Genomic DNA, 26,395 nt, shown 5'->3' with positions numbered 1-26,395 from the left:
AAAAAAAAAAAAAAAAAATCCTCCACCCATTCCACTGTTCTCCTTCCTGCTAGTTTTTTTTTTCTTCCCGCACCCATTGCAACATAACCTCGTATTTGGTTGTGTATTATTTTAATATCTGTCTCACTCACAGAATGCGTTTACTTAGCGCTAAGCGTTGTTATTTTTTCCTGGTCTTCATGCCAGTCATGGGCCTGACCTAGCAGGGCCCTCATTGTGTGGAATCTAACAGGGAAAGAAATAGAATTGCAGCTCTCTTGGGTTCAATGTCCACAAGCTTCTCCAGGGACACAGGTTTCCATATTCCTCTTTCTCACTCTCCATCCCTGGGCATTTCCACTGGAAGGTGATGGGTCTGTGCTGGCAGGAAACTGGCCTGAGAATTCTCAGTCCTCCTACCCTCCCAGCAATGCCCTACTCCCTGTACTCAGGGGCCAGTTTTTTCTCTCTGCCTTTACCTTTGGGTCACAGTTCAGGCCTGCCTGTACTAACAACTGTAGAAGGAAAACTACTTTTTTTTTTTTTTCTCTCTTCCATTTTAGTGTCATATTATAGAATTCTCCCTTTCCAAAGGCTCAGTTTGGAGCCTTACATATGAAGTCTTTAGATGAGTGTGTTTTTCCAGGCCCACTGCCGCCAGATATATCATCCCAGCTACTCAGGAGGCTGAGACAGAAGGATCCAAGTTCAGAGACTGGCTGAACTATGGAGTGGGTCCCAGGCCATCTCAGGCAAATCAGTCACCACAAAAGAAAAAGGGAAAGGAGAGCTGTGGCTAGAGCTGCAGGACAGTGAGCTTGCCTACCACTGGGGAGGCTCTGGGCTCTACCCCCAGTGCCAAGCACACTCACACAGGTGGTTTAGGGAAGAGCCCTCAGGGTCTGGCTTGCTCATCCCTGTTTTCCTGGTGGTTGGCAAATTCAGCCCATGCTGTCTTCAACAGAAGCAAGGAGGCTCCCTTCAAGACACCCGGGGTTTTGAGGTTCTTTCAGGCATCTCTATCCAGTCTGCCTAGGAAGCTCTTCCTTCCAGACCGACTCTTCCTCGTTTGTTTGCAGCCCTTCATCTCACTGTAGGACCACACGGTCCCCAGGCCCTGCTTTGGCAGAGGGGCACATTGTGTGGGTGCCAACCGCAGCAGCTGTGGCCCCAGCTCCCAGGTGGGAAGAGGTGGGGGCCCGCCCTGGCTTCAGTCGGTACACAGCAGTGGCTTTCCAGAGATTTTCAGGTCATCGAAGGGCAAATAAGAAAGGAGCTGAGAAAGAGAATGGAGGGAAGCAGAGTTAATGTCATGAGAGATGGCAGTAGCGAGCCGGGAAGCCGCTAGGCAGCCCCCTTCCCATCAGAGCTGAAGACCTAAGGGGAGCTCAGTCACACTAACACCCCAGATAGCGAGTGACCTGGGCATGGCAGAGACCCAATGCTTTAGGCAACATCTGAAATAAACCCCCTGCAGAATATCTGAGCTAGCAGTGACCTTACAGCTGATCTAGTCCATTGCCACCCCCCCCCCTTTTTTTTTTTTTTTGTTGTTGTTCCTGTTGGTAGGGGTGTGGAAGAGTTAGCATTAAATGTTTTTAAAAAAAAATTTTTTTTTTTGAGACAGGGTCTCACTGTGTAGTTCTTGCTGTCCTGGAACTCACTATGCAGAGGAGGCTGGCCTCAAACTCATAGAGATCAGCCTGCCTTTTCCTCCCAAGTGCTGGGATTAAAGGCATGCTGGGATTAAACACATGTTCCAGCACACCTGGCTAAATTTTTTTTTAAAAAGATTTATTTCTTATTCACACAGTATTCTGCCTGCATGTATGTCTACACACCAGAAGAGGGCACCAGATCTCATTATAGATGGTTGTGAGCCACCACGTGGTTGCTGGGAATTGAACTCAGGACCTTTGGAAGAACAGCCAGTGCTCTTAACCTCTGAGCCATCTCTCCAGCCTGAATATATATATATTTTAATGTATAGAAAATGTGAGTTTTGTTTTTTATAAAAAGCCTAAGACCTGAAAATACCGGGTATCTTCTTGTATGCTGCAGACATTTGCAGCTATGTGCTGAGGTGTGGCTCTTTGGGGCTCTCACCAGCCTCACCACGGCATTGCCTTCCATCTGATTCACTGCTGTCGGAGTCTATGTTTGGATTCCTTGGGTCTGACCAGCGTAAGAAACTCGCTGGGGGGCCAAAGACAGCCAAAGATGTCACAGTGAGTAAGAAGTAGTCCTGTTTTGCCCCAGCAGTTGACCAGGGTCGAGGGGTTGAGGCAGAGACTCACGAAGCTTAGGCTGCCCTTGAACTTGCTATACAGATAAAGACCTTCAGTTTTTGGTTCTCCTGTGTCCAAATCCCAAATGCTTAAAAAACAGTATGTGCCGTTTTATGGAGTGCCGGGTGGTGAGCCGAGGGCCTCTCACATGCTAGGCAAGCGCCCTGTCAACTGAGTTACACCTGTAACCTCACCCCAGCACTGTCTGTTACGGGTGGGAGGTTCTGCCAGGCAGAGCATATGTTGCTTACATCCTCGGCCAGGTCCTGGGGCGTCTCGTCTTCTACGTTCAGCAGCAGGCAGTCGGCACCAGCTTCACACAGAGTGGATGAGATGCTGTTGAGGCCCCGGCCAGCTGCCAGGTGTAAAGGTGTGCACCCGTTGAGCATTCGGGCATCTACCCGGGCACCAGCCTGGAGCAGGAACTGCACCAGGCTTCGCTCCTGGGTTTCCACAGCCAGGTGCAGTGCAGTCTTCCCGCTGGTGCCCTCCTGGAGAGGAACAGGGATGTCTGTCAGCTCTGTATGTCGAGAGGCAGTTTCTACCCAGCCTGTGCTCTGGAGAGGGGGCGTCAATATGTGTGACACTGGCAGGGGGGGGACTGGCAGCTGGGTCACACGGTGGCAGGTGGGGGACCGGGTGGCACCCTGATTGGCGGCCTCACCTGTGCATCAATGTCAGCTCCGTTCTGAAGCAGCAGTTGTATGAGTGGTTGGTTCCTCTGCAATGTGGCGATGTGGAGACAGGCCAGACCTGGGGTGGAGGAGGGTGGGGACTTCTGTTTGGTGGCTGCGGATCCTTTTCTTTAGGCACTCCTGCCCTTTAGCCTCGAGGGACTCTGCCTACTCAAGGCCTCTAGTCACAGGACTGTTAAAATACAACCTCCCAAAAACCCCCTCAGAAGTCTGAGAGGAAAGGAACTCAAAGTTTCCATTTTTTCAGTCATGTTATTGAAACTTTCATGCTTCAAGGATCAGGCTGCTGAGTGGCAGCCCCAAACGGACGCACACATTCTTCCAATGCACACACCTACCCCCTGCTAAGCTGAGGTGAGTCTTCTCAGAGCTGTCTGGGGAGCCTCATGGCTCCTATCTCTATCCTGAGGTCAATTCTTCCTGTACACCCCACGACTTTTATTTCACTTTATTTGGCTCTCTCCCTTCCAGTCTAGAACCACCTTCCTTTCTCTTACCCTGCTTGTAATAGAGATTCAGATTCAGACTTGCACCTTTTGTTTCTTTCAAGTCTCTGTTCAAAGGTTCCTGATTCTGAGGACTTCCCTGACCGCCCTACAAAAAAAATCAGCTCCCAAGCCCTTCTGCTACTCTACCACCACACTCACCTCCTTTAAACACATAGAATTCGCATTGTGTATTTACTGTCTGCCTCACTCTTCCTTGGTTCTGCTCCCAGGATGATGTGTGGCACATAGAAAGTGAGTTCATTTGTCTACCTAATTGCTGCTAAATTAAATATCCTTAGGGCAAGATTTAGATTTCTGCTCATCACACTGCAGGCACTGGGTAAATTCTGAAACATCATTTAGTAAGGATGTATTGAACGCTTCTGTGCTCAGACTGGAGGAATAACAACAGGCAGGGTAGGGATCTCCCTTCCCTGGCACTCGGGGCCCTGTCTTTACCTCTTATTTACCCCTTAGGCCCTGGGGGCCACTTGTACCTTGCCAGTTCTTCATTTGGAGGTCCAGGGGATGGGCTGGCTCTCTGCCTGGCTCTGGCTGCTCCTCCAGCAGGCAGCATGCACAGGCCAGATTCTGGCGCTGACAGGCTACATGCAGGGCTGTGTCACCATGCTGGTCTTGTAGTATCCGGCTGGCTCCTTTCAGCACGAGTGCCCGAACTATATCTGGCTGGTCCAGATGAACAGCTAGATGGAGTGCTGTCTGTAGGCACAGAGGGTCACAGGGTCACAGGACCACTGCAGCAGGCTCCTCCCTCTGAGAACATGTTTGGGGAGGGGGTTACAACCATCTCTAACTTCTTGCAGCCTCTCTGAAAGTAGCTATAAAGGCCACAGTTGGGTCTTCTGTGAAATTACTCCCGAGCCCCTCCCCAAATGCTTGTGACCCCAATTCTGGAAGTGGGGTGAGAGAAACAGTGCCCTGCTCCTAGTTCTTCTCCTCTGGAGAGATCCGTATTATCCTCAAGGGCTGACCTCAGGGGCTGGGTGAGGGGAGGGATGACAGAGGATCCAGGGCTGCCTCCTTGACAATTCCCTCCTTTAAGGCGTAATGAAGATGTCATCTCTTATAGTCAGCCTGTCTCACAAAGACACCAGACCCCACTGAAGCTGCTATGAACATCAATACAATTGTTGTTATCATGCTGGCGATGAGCCTATGGGTACCTCGTGGGCACAGGCTGCATCTTACTCATCTTTGTGTTGCAGCTTCTGGCACTGTGTCTGGCAGATGGCTTCCTATGGCCTCTGGTTTGGCAGCTGAGGACAGGTATCTGGGCATAGGCTTCTCTCTCTACTCACCTGATAAAGGTTGTTCTGTATGTCCAGAACTTCTTGGGGCAGGAAAGCCAAGCAACAGAACAGCACCGATGGGGCTTCATGAATTACTGCCAGGTGGAGCAGCCTAGAACAGGAAAGGGCTAGGGTCAGAGACTATAAGCTGGGGTCTTGGCATTAGAATGCATGCAGCAACCTCTAACTAACTACCCAAAACCAAGCAGGTGCAGGAAGTGAGAGTCTGGGCCAGGAAGTGAGGGGTTGGCACAGGAAGCCAGGATTCTGGAGGTGGGAGCCCCAGGCTCGGATGACTGGACCTGTGGAGGGCCTTGGCTGGGTGGGCATGTGGGCAGACTACTGACAGCACAAGGACCTTCCTGTCCAACTTGCCCACACCCAGCTCCCTTCTGCCCCCAGGGCCTTGCCAGGTCAGCTGCAGCTAAAAGCTAAACTGAAAGCTGCTGGAGGAACACAAAGGGGGTTTCCAGAGCTGAGCTACCCACCTCCCCACAACAGGGAGGACAGGACGAGGCAGACGTGGGGTTCCCCCAGCAACTCAATGTCACACATTCCAAGGGAGGGAAGAGGGCAAGGCATCTCGAACTGCTCCCATGAGTCAAGAGGGCCATTCCTCGGCCTGCACAGGCCAGGCTGGGCCTGGTCAGAAACCCCCTCCTAGGTGCACCTCCAAGGAGTGTTTGGTGCGGTGCAGAAAATGTGTTTGGTGGGGAGGGGGTGACAAGGGTTGTAACTCAGGGCTAACTGGGGCAGTTGGGATGGGAAGTTCCAGTCCTGGGGTTTCCCCACTTCAGGTGGGGAAAACGAAAGCCAGGGCAAGATGGTCTAGACCTGGACAGCTGCTTTGGGGCAACTTGGCTAAAGGCTCCTCTGGGCTAGGGAGGGGGATTCAGGCAGGAGGGGCAAACTTTTGCTGTAGGCAGGCAGTAAAGGAGGCCAGAAGAGAGTGACGGAGAGAGGGAGGAACTACTTTGGAAATCCCCTCAGCCAGGGCCTGCTCTCTGGGTCACATTCCTGCAGCCACCTCCCTCTCCCTCAGTCTCCCCTCCTCCCATTTCCGTTTCCCACTTCCACACTTCCCACAGTCCAGTCACCTCCAGAGGAGGAAAGAGCTCTGCTGGGGGCGGGGAGGGGGTCCTGATGCTTTCACATACACACACACAGACACCACCTAACCAGAGCTGGTCAAGGCTGGAGCTCAGAGGCTAGCAATGGAGGGCAGCAGGAGAAATTGTGCTTGGAGCTCCCCCAAACTCTGAGGTTCTGGGTTAAGGTTTTATGATCCTGGCACAAAGTACAAAAGGCTTACTTACACCCTCTCTCCCACTCACAGGATGGAAACTATCTTTGCCAGGACCTACCCCAGACCCCCACATCTCCAACAAGCAGGTCATCCCGGCATCTCTCATCTGGGACTCCAGCCACCCCTATTCTGTCTATCATCCCAAAAGCCCAGTCACCCCCTCTGCTAACACGTTCTTCTACCTAAGGCCAAGTCTCCTATTGGCTACTCCTCCTACACACTTGAGAGCCTCTCAGTCCGGCTGCACCGGACTCCAACTGGGCCTAGGGGAGGAAAGGGAAAATCAAGAGACAAGACAGGATATCAAGGAAGATTTGGGGAGCTCAGGAGGTGCAGGGTGTTGGGGAGGCTGACACCAAGCCATCACTTCCCTTTTCTCAGCAGAGGAGGAAGTAAGCTGGGGCAGCCAGCTGCCTATCCTGTTTGCTGGGGCAAGAATTCTCAGTCCAGTCACCCTTCTTTTGGAACCAATTCCAAAGAGGCACCCTGGCAGCACCCTTAACTTAAGCTTCCTGGCCTCAAAAGGCAACCTGAAACCTGGTGTTGTCTTTTGTTCCTTTGGTTACAGCGTTCTGAAGTCAGACACTGGGATCCCGAATATTGAGCAAACAGGGACACCCCTTCCCCCAACAAGAAAAACAAAAAGCGTACTGGTTGGGGGAAATTTCTCTTCCCAGGGGTGGGTCAGTGGTAGGTTTTCAAAATTCTGGCTGGTGTTCCAGGTTGCCAGGGCCCTGCTAGCTCTGTCCACTTCAAAAAAGAGGGTGACGATGTTTGGTGTTTCGGTTTGAACCTGGCTATAGCTTAAAAGTAGGCTGCATGTTAAGTGTGGAGTTTGGAGAAGGGGGCTGGCTCTTCCAGGGCGGGTGCTTTGAGGATCTATCCTCTCAGGTGATGATGGTGGTGGTGGGTGCTCAGCCAGTTGCAGCGTCTGGGGAGGCTCTGGAAACATCCTGTCTAGCCAGTTTACTCACGTGTCTCCATCCTCAGAGATGTAGGTGAGCGCTTCGAGTTGCTGAGGGCTCAGCACTCCCGCGGCCGGCAGCGGTGAGCCTGAGGCCGGGCTTGGCTCCTCGGATTCGGGTCTCTCCAGCAAGGGCAAGGACTCGGTGAGAGAGGAAGAGGCATAGGTGGAGTCAGCCCGCTCTCCATCCTCATCTTCCTTCTCCCCTGGTTCCTTGTTCGTCTCCGGAGGATGGCTCCAAGGCTGTGGGCAGCTGCTGTGCGATGATCCGGACACTGGGGCCGCGGTAGGCTCGGGCAAGGAGCGCAGAGAGCGCAGCGACTCTATGCCGGAGTCGCACTGGCTGTCGTCCACCTCGTCCGGCCCCTTCCGCGCATCCGACATGCCGGCCGCGCCAGCCCGGGGGTCCGGTGTCCGGAGGGATCTAACTCTGAGATGTGCCGCGCGCTTTTCCGGGTTTGTGGGTCCGCCTAGCAGAACCAGAGTCCCTCTCCGAGCGGCCTCATTACCTGGCTGTGCAGGCGCGGGGAGCGGACGGGAAGCGCGAGAGGTCCAGGGCGCCGGCCAGGTCCACCGTAGCGAGTGCTTTGGGCAGCTGAACGGTCCCCTCGTCCAGTCTTCTTACTCGCCCCGCCCCCGGGCCCAAGAAGTGGCCACCAGCCACAACCACGCCCATAGCCCCGCCCCCCGAAGGCGCTTCCGGGTAGAGCCCCGCCCCTCCGGAATCCCCCTGACTGTAGCCTGCGTCGGCTGGGAGTGTCTGGTTACCGTTCCTGACTTGACTTCTGCGGGCATGGTTTCGCCCATTCATTCAGTCATTCATTTACTCACCCTTCTTCTTCCTCATCATTTCATTCACTAGTTTCATGCATTCGTTCGTTCCTTCTTTTAGTTCTGTGTCTTCAATCATTTATTTGTTCAATTATTTAAAAAGTGTATTTCTTGGTTTTCTGCATAGACTGGCCGCTTTGTAGGGAGATTGTGTAGGTTGGTGGGATGGTCTCTTAGTTTGGCTTTCTGTTTGCTGCGATGAAACACCATGACCAGAAAGCAGGTTAGGAAGCAAAAATGACTTATTTGGCTTACACTTCCACATTGCTGTTCATCACGGAAGGAAATCAGGGCAGGAACTCAAACAGGGCAGGATCCTGGAGACAGAGCTGATGCAGAGGCCGTAGAGGGGTGCTGCTTACTGGCTTGCTTCTCATGGCTTCCTCAGCCTGCTTTCTTCCCAGGAATGGCATCGCTCACCATGGGCTGGGACGGGGTGCGCCCTCCCCATCAATCCCTAAATAAGAAAATGCCTTACAGCTGCATCTTATGGAGGCATTTTAACTGCGGTTCCCTCCTTTCACATAACTCTCGCTTGTGTCAAGCCGACAGACCAGCTAGCACAGAGGGAGGCTTTGCTTGCTACCCTCTGCCTATTTTTCTCAATTTCATCTTTCCCTACCAGTGCCCAGGGGTCTGGGTAAGAAGGGAGTGCACCTCATTATCTTTAGGGGAGAAGCTTTTCCCTGGAGACTTTACTTTTTTCTTTTTAAAGATTTATGAATGTGAGTTCTCTATCTGCATGTACGCCCTCGTGACAAAAGAGGGCAACAAATCTCATTATAGATGGTTGTGAGCCACCATGGGGTCGCTTGGAATTTGAACTCAGGACCGAAGGAAGAGCAGCCAGTGCTCTTAACTGCTGAGCCATCTTTCCAGCCCCTCCCTGGAGCATCTTCATAGACTGTCTCCTGTGTCACTTCCCCAGATCACGGATTTGGCAGGAGGATGTGATTTGGGGAAGTGGGTTTTCTGGGGCAGACTTATCTAACAATGGTGGTCATGGGGCTTCTTCTTCACAGGGTGGTGCCCTGGCCTTTGGTGGGTACAGTATCAGGCTACCCCCCCCCCAGTAGTCAGAGAGGTCTAGTTCCTTATGGTGGGGCCAGGGTGGGGAGGCTCCTGCCACTGTCGAAGTCTCCACCCTAGCCCCAGCCCTGAAACAGTTTTCTCTGCAGTCCTGCTTTTCCTCAGCATAGCTAGGGTTGGAGAGAACACTGCCCACAGGTAAACCCTGAGCCGGAGCCTTAATGCTGATCTTTCCTTGGTCTAGCAATACCCTTCAAGACCAACCAAGGGAACAGCTTTGCTGTATCCCGGCATTCATGAAGGAAGCAAGGATAGCTACTTAGCCATTCTCTTCTGCCCTTTCCACCAGAACCTTATTTTGTTCATTTAACCATTTCACACATATATGGAACTGTTTGTTTTTTAAGATTTATTTGTTATGTATACAGTGTTCTGTCTGCATGTATGCCTGAGCACCAGAAGAGGGCACCAGATCTCATCATAGATGGTTGTGATCCACTGTTATGGTTGCTGGGATTTGAACTCAGTACCTCTGGAAGAGCAACCAGCACTCTTAACCTCTGAGCCATCTCTCCAGCCCCGGAACTGCTTCTATATAACTGATATATCTCTGATCTGAAAGAAAGACCAATAACCATAGCAACAGTAATAACCAACAGCCACTATCATTTTCACCATCACCATAAAAAAAAAATCATCCCAGCCTTCTAAAAGTTTCTGGCAGGGGCTGAGAGATGCTTCAGCAGTTAAGCACACTTATGGCTCTTGGAAACAACCCAGGCTCAGTTCCACACACCCACATGGAGTCTAACAACCATCTGCCACCTGAAATGAACCCCTCTTCTGCCCCCATGGACACTAGGTATGAACACCTACAGGCAAAACACTCACACAAATAAAATAATAAAATAAAATAAAATAAAATAAAATAAAACCGCGTCTCTTATACTCATTTCTTTATTTTGGTTTTTCCAGACAGGGTTTCTCTGAGCAGCTCCGGCTCTCCTGGAACTCACTCGGCAGATCCGCCTGCCTCCTGAGGCCTGCACCACCTTTAATAACTGCTAAATAAACTCTTTTAAAGTTTCTGGAAATTACAACCTAGACTGTCACACAGTAGGGCCAACTACTTAACTCAGTGGAGAAAGGGACAGAAGTGGCCCACGCTAAGCTGGAGATGGTGAGGGAAAGAGGTGAGAAGAGAAGAGAGGCTCTCCACCCCACTGGAGGAGAATCGAGAGGATGTGCCGAGTTTAAGGCAGGCTGAGGAATTGAGGCATCAATTAGGAATGTGGCTCAGAGGTAGACCACTTACCTGGCAAATGTAATACCTTAAGTCTGATCCTTGGCATTAAACCCCAAAATAAACACCCTGAGCAAAACGAAACGACGCTCCATTGGGGCCAATATGGCCTCAGAAGTTTTCAACCTCCTCTTCTGTATGCACCTCTCCCATTCTCAAAATCTAGAGCAAATGAATAAGCAGTAAAAAGAAAAAAAACTGCCTGAGACTTCAAGAGGTCAGCTGGTTTGCCCAAGGACCCATAGTCAGAAAAATACAGAACTGGCTTCTTTGATCTAATCCTATATTTTCTTCAGTAAAACTCTTACCAAGATCTAAATCTCATTGATGGGAGAACCTGACCCAGGAGAGTGCAAGGGACCTTCCTAATTCACAAAGAGGTCCTGCTTGAACCCAACCAGGTGTCTGGTCCTGAGCCTTAACAGGTGTGTGGCAACGCCTGTATTGACCACATGAGGTCAGCCTTGAGCCACCCACGACCTCAGCCCAAGCGCCTGTACTCTGATAGAGCTTTTCTGTCACTCCTGGAGTGGGGAGAAGGACCCCCAAGGGCAGTTTTATTTGAAAGCATGGCCATTGGCCTTTGAGTCAAGCTGCAGTGTGGTCAGGTCCTGACTTCTTAACAACAGCCATCTCCCAGGTGGGGCCACTCAGCACCCACCTCTCTGCCGGTGTCCTCTGCTTCCCTTCGGATGGCCCTACTCCTCACCTCCACCCACTGCACTAGGCTTATCTTCAGAGAAACAGGCCTAGTTTCCATGGTGACCAGGCGGTCAGCTCCTTCCACTGCCCCCTCCTTTCAACCCCCCTTTCCTGGAGCTTCCAGGGGAAGATATTGTCTATGACCAGGGAAAATGGGGGTCTCTCGGTAGTTCAGAAGTTGACCAAACATTCCGAGGTAGAGACAGTGTGGATAAGCAGCAAGGGAAAGATCATAGCCAAATGGAAAGCATGATGAATCCATCTAGGCTAGGAAAGGCCAGTGGTAGGACCTCGGCTGTCTATGCAGGGAGCTGACCATGGTGAGATGGGCTGAAACTGCCAGGCAGGCTTCCCAAAAGCCGTGGGTGGGAGCCATTGGAATGAGCCACCGAGAGACTCCTCTGAGAACAAGAAGTGTTCCCTTTTGGAAACTATGCCCTGTTCAGAGAAAGAATGGACTTTTTGACCGAAAGAGGCTGATACTTCAAAGCTATGGGGGGGGGGCAGAGAGCTTGCTGTACTCACTTGGGATGAGAGGAATAGAAAAACTGAGGCAGAAGCAGAAGTGGGGACGGAGGGAGTGGCCCTCCCCATCCAGGAGAGGCAAGGGAGTATCTGGGCATCCGGGTAGACTTACTTCCTGTCCCAGAGAGCAGATATCAAAACTGCCTGAAGGTCACTTCCTGCTCTAAAGGAACTCCCAGTACTGGGCACTGAAACTAGCCCTTCACACACGCTAGACAAGTGACCTACCCTGAGCTAGAAGCCCAACCTCCCACCTACCCCCTTTTTGACAGTGTTTTGTTGCGTAGCTCAGGCTGGCCTCTGGTAGGGATCCTCCTGCCTCAGCCGTGTGTCACCTCCCTTCATGAACTTTTTTTTTCCAGAGGGAGATTTGAATTCTAGGAGTGACTGTGGGTGCTGACAGGGGACTCCATGAACACTCACTTGCCCCCATACGCCTTGAATCCCTACGGCTTATTGTATGTCAAAGACCCTAGTCACACAGTAGGACGGCATGTGACTATATACACAGAGTGACTGCGCCTGGCCTTTACCTCACTCTATTATAATGATTGGTTTGCGTGTCTTCTCCCCAGCTAGACTGTGCTTTTTGAGGGCAGGACATTGCATTTTAGTTCTACACATGACACACGGTAGGTGCCTATTTATGGGTGTACCCGGGAATGCATTCACGAAAAACAAAAATGACTGTCTCTTGTGTGTCCTAGTCAACGCAGGGGAGAGAGCAGCGGGCGGGTGGCACGAAGGACTTGGCTGCCCGCAGTCACTCAGCTTGCCTGTGGTCTGTGACTTTGCCTCCCTACCCTGAAAGGCTGATGAACTTTTTTCACTGCACTGGTGAGGGGGGAAAGAAGGACTCAGAGAAGGTACTTGTCTAAGGCCACACAACTTATCATAGCAGAGCCAGAATTAAGAACTCAGGTGTCCTTGACCCCCAGGCTAGGAACCGGATGCACTTCACTGCTTTTCTGGGCTGCTCTTGCGAAGGAGATCCTTCCAGAGGCTCGTCTCTCTGCCCTCTAGTAGTCCTTTCTTGGATCTAGCTTCAGAGTCTTCCCTTTCACCCTACTCCTTCCCTCTGGAGTCTGGCTCTTGCCTTAACCCTTTACCACGCAAACTAGGAATAAGAGTCTCTCCTAGGATTCCCAGACTCATTTCCCTCTCCCCAGCCTTCAGCCTCAGGGACTTGAGGGAACCAGGGATGGAAGCGTGGGATGCTGGTCAGCTACCCACCTCCCCCGCCCCGGGGTCCTTCTAGGAGGGCAGCTGGAGAGGAGTTGAGGCTGCGTTCTTCCCGGAATGGGCAGGCAGAAGGAAGATGCGGTTAGCAGAGCTGAGAGAGAGAAAGGGTGCGGGGAGCCCTGTTGCTTCTTCCCTTTGGCGGTGTGGTGGTGGTTATTAGGAAGGCTTGGCGAAGGCGGAGTTTGGGGGGCCGGGGGCGGGGCTCTGCTGCACGGGAGGAAGAGGGGGGGGCGCGCTGGCTTCAGCTCGGCTCAGACAAAAGGCGGCGGCGGGAGCGGGCGGGAGGCGGAGCGGCGCCGCGAGGGCCTCAAGGTGACACCCGCCCCCGGCCCCGGCCCCCCCCGCCCGGCCCCTCCAGCCCGCCCTCCCACCCATCCCCCTATCTCCAGCCCTCCCTCACGTGCCCTTTCTAGGCCCCCTCCCCCCGGCGGGGGGTGGGGAGCAGAGAGGGCCCCGCCCCTCGCGCCCCCTTCCTCAGGGCCAGCGCAGGATGCCCCCGGCCCCTGGCAGCCCCCCGGGAGGTCCTGAGCTCGACGCGCCCCCTCTACGCCATGTCCCCCCCTGGCTCGGCCGCGGGAGAGAGCGCCGGCGGCGGCGGCGGCGGTGGCGGCTCCGGGGTCCCGGAGGAGCCCATGGCAGCGGCGGACGAGGGCCCCGCCCGAGAGGAGGTGAGAGTCGGCGGCCCCCGGCCCCCGGCGCCCCCCCCAGCACGGCCTCGACCTGGCACCCCCACCCCCCGCGCCTCGCGCGGTCGGTCCCCGCCGGTTCCGCCGCAGAGCGGCCGGCGCCCCGCACCCCGAGCCGGCCGCTGCAGCCGCAGTCCAGCGCCACTGCCCCGACCTGGCTGCCCGCACAGTCCGCTGTGGCGAGGAAGGGGCCGCGTCGGGGGCGGGGCTCAGAGGGGTCCCGGGCAGGGGGTGGGGCCCGGGGCGGAGCCTCGCAGACCCCGAGCCGAGCCCAGGGGCTAGGCCGGCCCCCGGGTGAGTCTGGTGGGCGGCATCCCACCTTGCAGGCCGGGAGGGAGGACTGGAAGGGCTCGGAGGCAAGGACAGTGCCCTGGGAGAGGCGGTGGTGTCAGCGTAGCTGGGTCGGGAGGAAGGTCAGAGGTGTGCAGAGGCCATACCCCCTGGGGTCACTGGGCGTGTGAGTGTGTGTAAGGGGGCTGCCGTTCACCTCTCTCTCTCAATGCCCGCTGCTCCCCCTAGAGGGCACTAAGCTTAAGAAATGTTGAGTCCTTTTCTAAGCGTGTGCCTCGTTAGGGTCCTACTTTAGTCTTTCGAGAACTGGAGACAAAGAAACTAAGAGAAGTGCGGAAAAGCCCTCCGCCCGAGCCCCCGGCGCACACTTGCGCTGGCCGTGTACACTGCACGGGGGCAGGAGGAGAGCGGGGATGGACTTGCGAGGCGCCCCTCTCGGTTGTACTCAGGTTGGGACAAGCATATAGCCAGGCTGGCACACAGGTGCACCTACGCCCCAGCTTCCAAGGGCACAGCTCCTGAAAGGCGAGGTACTCTCCCTTCCTTGCGGGCACGTGCTGTGCGTTGTTTCCTCCTACCTATGCACGGAAGTCTAGGGCCTGCCGCTTGTCAGCCGTGCACTGGGTTTCCGCCGCTTTTTCTCTCTGGCTGGTCCCAAGGCCAGGCGTGAAGAATTAAAAGGGCTCAGCCAGCACTGCAGCAGGAGGATTCGTGTGTGTGTGTGTGTGTGTGTGTGTGTGTGTGCGCGCGCGTGCAGGGGCATGCCACAATGTAGAAGAGGTGAGAAGACAGGCTATTTGAGCACTCCAACTCAACCCTCACTATGTGCTTGCTGGGTGTCAGGAGGCAAAGAGAACGAGACACGAGACACGGGCCCTGCCCTCAGGAGTACTCCATCTGGTGGACAGACAGACATGTAAACAACTCAGAATGTGCCAAGCGCTTTTAACAGACAGGCCCCGGGAGAGTAGCAAACACTGGTGACAGAAGGCGGGGCTTCCGGGGGCTTCCTTTCACACTTCCATCTTCTCCTCACCCACAGGCCTCTGCACTTTTGGACTGTCTTGTGCTAAGGGGCCCAAACCCCTCTTTCCTGCCCTAGAGCAGAGGGAAGGAATGAGTGTTTGTCTGGAGCGGGTGTAAACCTTAGGAAGACTCACAGAAGAACATAGGGAGGAACGGGACTGGCCTGGCTTAAGACCCTTCTCCAAAGCAAGTGTTAGATTGCCCGGGAGGGGGTTCAGAGGTGGTCGAGCCAAAGGAGAATGGCTTCTCTAGAACTCAGGGCTGAAAAATATCTGCAAGAACTCAGGGGCCCGCCTGTCAAGAGGGGAGATGACGTCAGTGGGTCCCTCCCTGCTTTCCTGGGACACTTGGAGAGGGTTTGGGCTAGGGACCTACCTTCGCTAATGCCTATTTATCTATTCCTTCTCCCCATTCACACCTTCTCTTGTCTCATCGCCATCTTTGTTCCTGTCTTTGGACTCTTTCTGGATACCATCCTGTCTGTCTGGGCCTCTCCTTCGGATCTCTCTCTGCCCTCGTGTGGTATCTCTCTCTGCACTTTTCTGTATTGGCATTCTGGCCACCTTTTCTGTCCTCACGCGGAACCTCTGTGTTTATCTCTGGTCCCTGGCTCCCATCTCTCTCCCCGTTACATCCCTGTCTGCAACCTTGGCGCCTGCCTACTGTCTCTCCATGTCTGTACTCCTCCCTGTGCTGGGTCCTGCCACTCTGTCTCACTTCCTCCTCATCTTGGCGCCCCGCCCCCCCCCCCCATCTGAGCAGCAACGTCCCATCCAGCCCTCTTTCACCAAATCTCTCTGCCGTGACTCCCACTGGAAGTGCCTCCTGCTCTCGCTGCTCATGTACGGCTGCCTGGGGGCGGTGGCTTGGTGCCACGTCACCACAGTGACGCGCCTCACCTTCAGCAGCGCCTACCAGGGCAACAGCCTCATGTACCATGACAGCCCCTGCTCCAACGGCTATGTCTACATCCCGCTGGCCTTCCTGCTCATGCTGTACGCGGTCTACCTGGTGGAGTGCTGGCACTGCCAAGCCCGCCACGAGCTGCAGCACCGGGTGGACGTGAGCAGCGTCCGGGAGCGCGTGGGCCGCATGCAGCAGGCTACCCCCTGCATATGGTGGAAGGCCATCAGTTATCACTACGTCCGACGGACTCGGCAGGTCACCCGGTACCGAAACGGAGACGCCTACACCACCACCCAGGTGAGGGGCTGGAGGTGCGCGCGGGCTGTTCAAGATGAGGGTGGTGGCTTGGACCGCCCGCCTCTCTCCTGGCTTGTGAGGGAGCAGGAGATGGCAGCGAGCCCCCGCGGGCACCCAGTAATAACAGCAAACACCAACAGAGCCTAGCAAGGCCTAGGCCCTTGCAGGTTTAAAACCATTTCAGCCTTACCGCAAACCTATGAAGTAGGTATATCCCCGTTTTATTTTAAGGAGCAAACCTGTGTGCGTTGGTGTTTGTTTTTTGTTTTTTTGAAAAGAAAAGCAACAACAACAAAACCTGTCCAAGGTCAAACAGTAAGTGAGGAGATGGGGCCTAAAATTCAAGCTGGCTGGCTCCTGGGTGGAGTCTGTTCAGTGCTTCCCGGTTGCAGATGTTCAGTGAAGCAGTTATTCTGAGTACTCACGGCTGAGGAGACCTCGGCTCAGCCTTGCCTGAGTTTGCTTCTACTCGGCAGGGCTAGGCTTAAAACCCAGGTTCCTGGGCCTCAGCCCAAGACTCTTAGAGGCTGTGGGTGTTCGTGATACCGAGTTTTCAGGGCAATCACCGTTCACAGTGAAAAACCCACTGGAGTTGGGAGAGGGAGGGAGGGGGAGGGGACGACGATGATGATGGAGATGACCCCAGGTATGGGGACTTGTGTCTCCTTATTGGGGTGGGTAGACAAAGGCCACGGTCCGCTCCCCCTTGCGACTCCAGCCTCCTCCTGCGCTACTGCAGGTCTACCACGAGCGCGTCAACACCCACGTGGCCGAGGCCGAGTTCGACTACGCGCGCTGCGGGGTCCGGGACGTGTCCAAGGCGCTGGTGGGGCTGGAGGGAGCGCCGGCCACGCGCCTGCGCTTCACCAAGTGCTTCAGCTTCGCCAGCGTGGAGGCCGAGAACGCGTACCTGTGCCAGCGGGCACGCTTCTTCGCCGAGAACGAGGGCCTGGACGACTACATGGAGGCACGGGAGGGCATGCACCTCAAGAACGTGGACTTCCGAGAGTTCATGGTGGCCTTCCCCGACCCGGCCCGGCCGCCCTGGTACGCCTGCTCGTCGGCCTTCTGGGCCGCAGCGCTGCTCACCCTGTCGTGGCCGCTCAGGGTGCTGGCCGAGTACCGCACGGCCTACGCTCACTACCACGTGGAGAAGCTCTTCGGCCTGGAGGGGCCGGGCTCGGCCAGCAGCGCGGGCGGAGGCCTGAGCCCCAGCGACGAGCTGCTGCCCCCGCTCACGCACCGCCTGCCGCGGGTCAACACGGTGGACAGCACGGAGCTCGAGTGGCACATCCGCTCCAACCAGCAGCTGGTCCCCAGCTACTCGGAGGCGGTGCTCATGGACCTGGCGGGGCTGGGCGCCCGCTGCGGGGGGCCCGGGGGCGGGGGCTACGCCCCCACGTGTCGCTACGGAGGGGTGGGCGGCCCCGGCGCGGCGGGCGTGGCCCCGTACCGGCGGAGCTGCGAGCACTGCCAGCGGGCGGTCAGCAGCTCGTCCATCTTCTCCCGCAGCGCCCTGAGCATCTGCGCCAGCCCTCGGGCCGGCCAGGGGCCCGGAGCCGGTGCAGGGTGCGGGGGCAGCCGTTTCTCCCTCGGCCGCCTCTACGGCTCCCGGCGTAGCTGCCTGTGGCGCAGCCGGAGCGGGAGCGTCAACGAGGCGAGCTGCCCCACCGAGCAGACGCGTCTGTCCAGCCAGGCCAGCATGCGGGATGACGAGGAGGACGACGACGACGAGGAGGAGGCCGGGCCCCCGCCCCCCTACCACGACGCCCTCTACTTCCCTGTCCTCATCGTCCATCGGCAGGAGGGGTGCCTGGGCCACAGCCACCGGCCACTGCACCGCCACGGCTCCTGCGTGGAGACCTCACTGTGACCTCCCGCCCTTGGAGGGAGCCTGCGCCGTTCTCCCGCCTCCGCCCCTCCAAGGGTTGTGCTCCCTGTGTGTAGCAGGGGGAAGCAGGATGGTGACTGAGGACGGGCGGGGGATGGGGGAAGGCAGGGGGCGAGGGGCACGCCCAGGCAAGACCCTGGTGGTCTAAGACTCTGCTTCCCTGTACGCAGACAGAGGACGAGGGGTTGGCAGCTCTCTGAGAATCCCACCCACCGGGGCCGAGGTGGCTCTCTTCCGGTCCCCACCGCGTTCCTACCGGAACACCTCTTTTTCCACGGACACTCGAGATTTCCCGCCCAGGCTTTCATCGAGTCTTGACTGTTACTAGGCAACTATGATGTGGGACCAGTTTTTTGTTTTTTTTTTTTTTTTTTTTCTTTTTTGGCCTCTCCACTAAGGGAGTCACCGTGGCCACAGGAAGGGCATTTGACGCTTTTTTGTTTGTTTGTTTGTTTATAACCTCGCTCCACCTGGGCCCCCGTGGAGGGGGGCGGGCGGGCGGTGGTTTGGTGAAGAGCAAGCGGCAGGGCTGGCTTCCAGCCAGCTACTGAGTTCACCGGGTCTGGGGTGGGGCCAGGTGGCAGCCCAGTATGCCCCTCCACGCCTTGCAAAAGTTCTGACGCTGCCTCGGGGAAAGCTTGGCGGTTCCTTGCTGCCACTCCCACCACTGTTGTTTATCTCACTGGGCCCCAGAGGTCCGGTCCTGGAGGGACCTATCATCACGGCAATGACGTCACTCACCTCGGGCTTCCTGGCTCTGAAGGGCTGTTGTCAGGGTGCGGGGCGAGGAAGGGAAGCTGGGGAGGGCATGCCTGACCCGTTCAGCCTCCCAGCAATCAGCTGCTCCCTCCCCTGGGTTCTGGGTAGGTGCTTCCGTTAAGGAGGCCAAGGTGCCAGCCCGGAGGCCCTGTTAAAGCAGGCCGGGGTGAGTTACCAAGGGGACGGAGCTTGAGACACACCTTGGTGTCAAGCGAACTCACTCAGGAGGCAGGCGGGAGGAGGAGCAGGGTTAGCAGTGGTCGGTAGAACGAAGCCAGCTCGCCAGCTCTGAAGGTGTGGCGGGGCGTGCTGTAGCTTTAGGTCTTGCTGAGGTAGTGCGTCCCTCACACATGCTCGGTGGAGCCATCAACAAACCCTAGCTGGAGATACTTAATTCCAGTGGCAGGAGTTGGGTTCTTGCCAGACCCTTCACTTCCTTTTATCTAGGTCTTCAAAGGGGCGTCCTGCCACAGCCCCAGGACACCAACCCCTGTCCTGTCCCTTCAAAGCTTTGACCCGACTCTGCTCTCCCTCTCCCCACGCTCCCTTACCCCCACCCCCACCCCACTGTGCTTCGTTGTGCATGTCTGTGTCCGGCCCCTTGCTCTCCCAAGCTGCCCTGGCTGAAGTTTTCCCAGCAGACTTAGCACCCAGGGATTGGGCTGCCATCCAGGCAGTCTTCCTCCTTCTGCTTCTTGCTTTGCCTTCGCTGTCAGAACTCTATCTTCCTGGCCTCCCCTGGCTGTATCAACGGGGGAAGTTGCCCCCACTTATGCAACAACTCTGGCTCCCCTTCCCTTCTTCCCAGGGGGATACGGGAAGCCCATATTGTGGGGGGTGCCATGATCTATGGCTCAAATGGGGGGGGGTGAGCTTTCTAACCATATGGAGATGGTTGGGTGAGGAGGAAGGGGTGTCAGAGGGGAATGGGTTTGGGCAGAAGGGATCATCACAGCTGCCCACCAGGTTTCCTGGGCGGCAGTAGCCACTGGCCTGCCAGCACTGAACCCTCCCGGACACTGAGTGTGGGCTCCTCGTCTGTGGGTGGGTGGCTTGGTTGTTGGAGCACTCTACTTTTCCCGGAGCAGACATCTGTTGACGCACAGGTGGTGGGGGAGCTGTGGCCTGAGGCCCCAGTTCTTGGCCAGCTGGCACCGGAATATCTTGTTCCCATTTAGGGTCAGCCTGGCCACCTCACCTCTCCAAGGAGGGAAGGACTTGGCTCACTCTCCTTCATGCTGGGTCCAGTGACAGAGCTTGGCCTCCGGAGAGGAGGAGGGGAAGCCTTGCTATTGTTTTTTGTTTTTTGTTTTTTGGTTTTTTTTTGCCTGACCATTTCTGCCTAGGTCATCTTGCACAGACAGCTCACCTCCCACACACGCACAGACTTAAGAGAGAAAGCAATTCTTTGGTCTCTTTTCTTGGTAGCTTTATTGATTGCCAGGGAAAATGAAAACCAGAAAATTAATTAATCTCTAAAATTAAACTTTACACTGAATGTTCTTGTTTCTCTAATTAGAACCTCTGCTAGCAGCTGTGGCTACACACACACAGACACACACACACCCTCACACCTACATGTTTGCATTCTGGAACTGTCAGAGGGTGTCAGGCACAGAGGACTCCGGTTTGCCCGGACAGGCACACACGTAGTCACTCCCAAGCCCCCTCTGGTGCTCAGCTCAGCACCCCATTGTTGCAGGGTCCCTGGAGCGCGGGCCCTCCTGGATTGCAGCTGCAGTCAGTCACCCGTCCTCTGAATAGGTGGGCTGTGAGGTTCTCAGCTCAAAGAGAGTTTGGAGATGAGGGTCTTGGCCTGAATTCATCAGTCAGATCCTCTCGTAGGCCCATAGGCTGTGATTCCTGTGGGTGTAGTCCCAGGATGGGCAGTCACAGAGTGACAGGGACTCACGGAGGGTACCCGGAAGACTGTACGTCCTGAGGATAAGGGCTTGTGGGGTGGGCTGGGCCTGGCTCGGGAGAAGACAGGTCTCTGTCAAATTGGGTGCATCACACTGTGGCCTTTTTGTCATGGAATTCCAAGCGCAAAGATTGTACAAATCACACTGGTGGATAATAAAAGTGTGGATGACTCACTGATTCCCTTCCTCAGAGTAACACTTATTCCCTACCGTGGGTAGGAGGTCTCTGTGTCTGAGCCCTTCTGTCACTTGTGACCCTTTCCCAGCTTGAGGGTTAGTGATGGGGAGTTCTGTAGAAGTGGCCCACACCAGGGGTGTGATGGGCAGGCAGCATCTTCAAGCAAGGTGGAAGAGCAGAGAGAGACAGGCATAGCTTTGCTCTCTGTGTGTATGTGTGTGTGTGTAGATTGAGATCAGGGCTCAAGGATTTCCTTACAAGAAAGGGAAAGGGGTGGGGTTAGTCAAGAGGGAGACGGGGGCAGGGATGGTCTCTAGAGTCCTTTGCCTTTCCTGCTCCTGGAAGCTGATTATTTGTTTGGTTTTAGGAATGGCCATCTTCCAGGTGTGAGAACTAGCTCATCATCTCTTTATCCTTAGGTCCTTTTCCCCACCTCAGCATCTGCATGCATACAAATCCGGTCAGTCATTCCAAGGAGATTGTCCCTTCTCCCCTCCTCAGAACCAGGGACAGGCATAGCAAGGGTGTGAAATGAAGGTGTAGCTGCTACACTGGCCTGTCAAGCCACTGTTCTAGCCCTGTGCCCCATTTTAGTCTACACAAGTCTCCGGACAGTTGTTAGTGATGGGTGACATGAAGTGGCCAGGATTCAGGGTCCGCTGGCGGGCGGCCTCTCGGTTGGCATGCAGAAGCTGGCCAATGAGGTACTCACTCTCCTGGGATATATCTGACAGACGCAAGTCAAACTCCAGAATGGTCTTGTTTTCTGACATGCCTTCCAGGAGCTGCTTTCCACCGTCCTGAGGAGGGGTGAGGCAGAGGGGTCATTTTATATCACGTCCCAACATCACATGTACATATTTCCATACAAATGGGATACCTTTGCAAGGTCACTATTCAGGACATGGGCAAGTTCTGTTCTACTTGAAAAATTGTGGTTAAGACAAAGACTAAGGTGATGGCTCAACCCACGGGTTTTGAAAAACATGGGTTCCTGGTTGTTCCATTCCTTCCTCTCTTCAGTCCTGGGGACCTGAGAATAGTCAGTCTAGTAGGATGTGAGGGAATGCTTGGAGGGGGTGGAAGAAGGAAAAGACAAGCACAAATACAATTCCAGTAGCAAAGAGACAGATGGAGGCAGGTGGATCTCCGAGTTCAAGGTCAGCCTGGTCCACATAGTTCTAGAACAGCCAGAGCTACACAGAGAGACTATGCTTAGGAATTAAAAGAAAAAGGAGCTGGGAGATAGCTCAGGGGGAAAGCACCTGTGTACTAGCGCGAACCCTGGAATTCCTCGAGTACGGAGACCCACTTGTAGTTCCAGGGGGAGAAAGAACATCTCTGGCTAGCAAGACCAGTCATTTCAGAGAGCTCTGGGCTTCCTGAGAGACCCTGCTCCAGCGAATACGATGGAAGAGCGATTCCCGACATCAACTTTGGGTCTTCCCACGCATGCAACGCATGCTCATACAGGTACACCCACAGACATGCAAACACAGGTCTACATGCACGTATATACCACTAACACATGAACACGAGAGGAGAGAGCGGGCAGTGGAGGGCACACAGGAGAGGAGAACACATTTTCCGGGCAGCATGCTGCGCTGTCCGCTCCCAATAGTTTTCCCCCATCGGCCTAGGGTTGTTCGCTGCCACGCCCCGCCCACCTTCCCCAGCGGCTCACCAGCCCGATGTGATTGCAGGATAGGTTGAGGCTGATGAGCGTGCTGTTGATGGGGAGCACCTGGGAGAGTAGCGTGGCTGTGGGCTCGGACAGCTCATTGCCGCCGAGGTTCAGCACGGTGAGGCACTTGTTGGTCTCCAGGACGTGGGCGATCGCCTGGCCGCCCTCGTCCTCGATGCAGTTGAGGCGGAGGTTGAGGGAGACAAGGCTGGTGTTGTGTGCCAGCGCGTGAGCCAGTGACTGTGCGCCGGGCGCCCGTACTTGATTGTTGGCCAGGTTGAGCACCCTCAGGCGACTGTGGCTCAGTAGCTTGGCTGCCGCCCGCGCTCCACGGTCTCCAATGAGGTTGTGAGACATGTCCAGCTCCTCAAGGGCTGGGTGGTCCAGCAGGCTGCGGATCAGGATGCGGGCCTTGTCGTCATCCACCTTACTTCGGGTCAGCCTGAAGATCTGCGGGCGGGTAGGAGTTTTATGGCACCTGCCAGCCTGGGATAGCCTGCACTACCCAACTGCCCTGCGCTGGTAGAGAAGGAAGAGCCAGGAGGCTGGAGGCTGGACACCTGGTGATGGCCGCTTGCCTGGCTTTTAGGTGGGAGGTGGATCTACCCAATGGTGCAGAAATGGCAGGGCACGTGGTGGTGGGGAAGGCTAGCACCAGGCCCAGCTCAGTCTCTGTTTTCTGAATTCTTTTGACCAAGGATCAGACAGTGGAAAAATTCAGCTGTGTCCCTGGCTGGTATCACAGATCCTCCCCCCGTGGCGTGCCTATCCAACTGTATTTCTCTGGACAGCAAACTCTCTCAGGGTTCCTGCGAGTCCCTTTTCCATGGATGGCCTCTTTTTTCTTTTCTTTTTTTCTTTTTTTTTTTTCCTTGCCACTAAATATGATCCTCCACTGTTTTCTTGATACCAACACAGACCTACCCAGCTATCTACCCCATGACAACTGCCCCACTCCAGGTCTCAGCCCTGGTAAGAGCTGACCCTTGTCCACGAACCTCTCTCCTGCGTATAACTGCTGATATTCTTGCTGACAGATGCAGCTTGAAATACGTGCAGTTTCTTCTGTAGAGACCCAGAAGTCCTCATCTGTTCCAGCTCCACTCCCCACTTGACAAAACTGATCACAGCCACCTTTTCCCTCACTTCCCACTCTCTCCATAGCCACAGCTGCCCAGCTTCTGAGTCTGGTACCCACGGAAGCACCCCTCCCCCAGAGGGCCTCCGAGGCCACTAAGCCAGTCCTGAGCTCCATCCTACCCTATGGCTCACTCCTTCCCTTTGAAACACGCACCTCTCTGGGATCTGTGACACGGTGCCATGTCCTGGATCCCTCCCCCCTCTCTTGGCAAACTCTGCTTCCTTAAGCAACACACGTCAGGCTTCTCTTTGCCTCCCTTTTGGGTCTTCCTTCCAAGACTCCATCCAAATGCATGGCCACACTTAAGAAGGCACGGTTCTCAAAGCTCAAGTTAGGGTCCTCCCCACATCGGACCCTCTGCTTGCGTAGAGCTGACCTCTGCTCAAGGCCACCATAGGCTGGAACTCGTGCTTTCTCCCCAGAACCATCCTCCTCCTCCTCTCTGTTCCCTGCCTGCCAATGATTCCTACAGCATCTGGTCTCAGGAGAGGGAGCCTCGACACCTCTGCCTCTTCCTTCCTGTCTCTATCCTCCTCACATCACAGTGGCAGGTGATCTGACTGTGCATCTCTCCAGACTCTGCTTCATCCATTTTTTTTTTTTTTTGGAGATATGGATGTGGATCCAACTACTCTCATTGTGTGTGTGTGTGTGTGTGTGTGTGTGTGTGTGTGTGTAGGGAAGGGGACAGGGACACAGCTGAGAAGAGAGGCTCTCTTGAGGACCTAGATCAGATTGGCTGGGAGCACGTCTGTGTGGGACTGTCTTGATTGTTAATTGATGTGGGAGGGCCCAGCCCTCTGTGGGAGGGCTATTCCCTCCACAAGACAGATGGTCTTGGGCTATATGAGAAAGCGAGCTCAGGGTTGGAGGGCCAGCTCAGCGGGTTGTAGCCAGCACCACTCCTGCAGAGAACTGGAGTTCAGTTTCTAGTGGCCACATCAGGTGGCTCACAGCAGCGGTTAACTCCAGCTCCAGGGAATTTGATGCCCCCCACCCATTAGTCTCAGTGGGCATCTGAACTCATGAGCATCACCCTCTCATAATTATGATTTATAATAATAAAAAATAAGCCCAAAAAAGATAAATAAATCTAGCTGAGTAAAAGCTGTCTACGAGCCAGCTAGCAAGCAGCATTACTCTGTAACGTCATGCTGGTGAGGTGAGTTCCTTGGTTGGAGGCAATTCTATGTGGACTAGCAAGCAGGCCTGCCTTCAAGTTCCTGCCTTGACTTCCTTCAGTGATGGGCTGTGGCCTGGCAGTGTGAGTGAAATAAATCCCTTTCCTCCCTTAAGTTGTTTTGGTCAGAGTGTTTTGTCACAGCGACAGAAAGAACACTAGAACATAGTCCAGGCTGGTCTGATATGTAGCCAAGGATAACCCTTTAGCTTCTGCTCCTCCTGCCTCTACCTCCCAAGTGCTGGGATCACAGGTAAGGGCCACCACGCCTGCATTATGAGATGCTGGACCCAAGGTCACATGCATCCTAGACAAATATCCTGCCAACCGAGGTACATTCCCAGCCCCCAACTTTATCTGAGCTTGCAGTGGTCTCCTTGGTGACTTACAATGTCTACCGTGCTTCTGTCCAGACCATTTCCCTTCATAATCACAGTGGCTTTTTCAACATGTGCAGTCCAATCCCCTTGAGTGGCCCTTTACTTTGAATGAGGTAGACACCCCCTCCCACACACACAAAGATTCATGTACTAAAGGTTGGTCCGCTTGTGATGCCAAGAGATGTGGGACCATTAAGAGGTGGGGCCTGGTGGAATGCAGCTAGGTTGCTGGGAAGAGAGAGGTGAGGCTCACTTGGGACCCAAGTTAGTTCATGCAAGAGTGGTTTGCTTGCTCTCCTCTGCACATGTCCTTCCCTTCCCGCTTTTCTGCCATTAGTGGAGGGTAAGTGCAAATGCTGGCACCGTGGTCTGTGAGTCCCTCCAGCCACCAGGATCTGAGCCAACTATGCCTCTCTCCTTTCTCTTCCTCCATCATGCTTTCTTTTTCTTTTAAAATTTTTTTAAGTATGCTAGGCAGGTGTGCCTTCGTGTGTGTGTGTGTGTGTGTGTGTGTGTGTGTGTGTGTGTGTGTGAGCCAGAAGAGGTCAGATCCCCCAGAGCTGTAGTTACAGGCAGTTGTGCTTTTTATAGGTGCTGGGAACTGAACTAGGGTCATTTGCAAGCTCAGTATGTGCTCCTAACCACTTAGCCACCTCTTTCTTTTTCTGGGACAGGGTTTCCTGTAGTTCCAGGCTGGTCTCCAACTCTCCATGAAGTCGGGGGTGGCCCTGACCTTTCAATCCCCTGCTTCCCATGCCTCCAACTCCAGAGTGCTGGTATAACAGACATGTAACACCACACTCGGCTCATACGGATGTAACACCGCACTCACACACTCATACGGTGTGTTCATACGGTTCATACGGTGATGGCGATCCAACCCAGGGTTGTGCGTGTGTGAGGCACACACTCTAGCAACTGAGCCTCCTCTCCCAATGTTTTGCTTTTATATTTTGGTGCTGGAAATCGAATCCCCAGCCTCATGCCTGCTAAGAATAGGCTCAGACTTCCAGCCCCAGACTGCGCATGTTACATGTGCTTCAGTATCTTCTTGTCTTGTTGCTGTGACAACATACCTTACAGAGGCAAGTTAAGGAAGAAAGAGGTTACTTGGCTTACAGTTTTGAGGGCACAGTTCATCACGGCGAGGAAGCAGCATCACCCTACTAGGCTCTGTGAAAAGAGAGATGAGAGCCGGGTGGTGGTGGCACAAACCTGAAATCCCAGCACTTGGGGAGGCAGAGGCAAGCAGATCTCTGTGAGTTCAAGGACAGCCTGGTCTACAAAGTGAGTCCAGGATAGCCAACACTGCATAGAGAAACCCTGTTTCTAAAGACCGACACACACACACACACACACACACACACACACACACACACACACACACACACA

General features: G+C 54.8%; 3 protein-coding genes across 3 annotated transcripts in view; 1 reads left to right on the top strand and 2 right to left on the bottom strand.

Moving 5' to 3' along the window:
- Window positions 1-101: 101 nt before the first annotated feature.
- On the bottom strand, window positions 102-7,663 carry Nfkbie (NFKB inhibitor epsilon). The gene is made up of 6 exons (XM_055614864.1): window positions 7,041-7,663; window positions 4,770-4,872; window positions 3,948-4,170; window positions 2,932-3,020; window positions 2,519-2,758; window positions 102-1,255 (listed from the first exon to the last, which is right to left on the bottom strand). Exons 1-6 carry the CDS (start codon window positions 7,412-7,414, stop codon window positions 1,190-1,192), a joined length of 1,095 nt encoding a protein of 364 aa, XP_055470839.1. The 5' UTR covers window positions 7,415-7,663; the 3' UTR covers window positions 102-1,189.
- A 5,400-nt stretch (window positions 7,664-13,063) lies between these two features.
- Window positions 13,064-20,014, top strand: Tmem151b (transmembrane protein 151B). Its single transcript, XM_055612572.1, has 3 exons — window positions 13,064-13,330; window positions 15,428-15,868; window positions 16,608-20,014. The coding sequence occupies exons 1-3, from the start codon at window positions 13,214-13,216 to the stop codon at window positions 17,739-17,741; spliced, it is 1,692 nt and encodes a 563-aa protein (XP_055468547.1). The 5' UTR covers window positions 13,064-13,213; the 3' UTR covers window positions 17,742-20,014.
- Window positions 20,015-21,195: 1,181 nt separating this feature from the next.
- Window positions 21,196-26,395, bottom strand: part of Tcte1 (t-complex-associated-testis-expressed 1) — an 8,480-nt gene continuing 3,280 nt past the window's right edge. Inside the window, exons 3-4 of the mRNA XM_055612584.1 lie at window positions 22,303-22,752; window positions 21,196-21,418 (exon numbers count right to left, since the gene is read on the bottom strand). Of these exons, the coding sequence (XP_055468559.1) occupies window positions 21,209-21,418; window positions 22,303-22,752 (660 nt within the window). The 3' untranslated portion in view covers window positions 21,196-21,208. The remainder of the gene's footprint in view (window positions 21,419-22,302; window positions 22,753-26,395) is intronic.

The sequence above is a fragment of the Psammomys obesus genome, unplaced genomic scaffold (assembly GCF_907164565.1).
Source record: "Psammomys obesus unplaced genomic scaffold, mPsaObe1.curated_primary_1811, whole genome shotgun sequence".
NCBI lineage: Eukaryota > Metazoa > Chordata > Mammalia > Rodentia > Muridae > Psammomys > Psammomys obesus.
The sequence above is the reverse complement of the archived record's forward strand: the minus strand, read 5'-3'. Positions and strand labels throughout refer to the sequence as shown.

Excerpts from the sequence above, each read along its gene's own strand:
- Nfkbie (XM_055614864.1), bottom strand. The coding sequence starts at position 7,414 with ATGTCGGATGCGCGGAAGGGGCCGGACGAGGTGGACGACAGCCAGTGC. Across the intron at positions 4,873-7,040 it reads ATCTCTGAGGATGGAGACAC|GCTGCTCCACCTGGCAGTAA; the intron begins GTGAGTAAACTG and ends TTCCTGTTCTAG. Across the intron at positions 3,021-3,947 it reads CCAAATGAAGAACTGGCAAG|GTCTGGCCTGTCTCCACATC; the intron begins GTACAAGTGGCC and ends CCTCCACCCCAG.
- Tmem151b (XM_055612572.1), top strand. The coding sequence starts at position 13,214 with ATGTCCCCCCCTGGCTCGGCCGCGGGAGAGAGCGCCGGCGGCGGCGGC. Across the intron at positions 13,331-15,427 it reads AGGGCCCCGCCCGAGAGGAG|CAACGTCCCATCCAGCCCTC; the intron begins GTGAGAGTCGGC and ends CCATCTGAGCAG. Across the intron at positions 15,869-16,607 it reads ACGCCTACACCACCACCCAG|GTCTACCACGAGCGCGTCAA; the intron begins GTGAGGGGCTGG and ends GCGCTACTGCAG.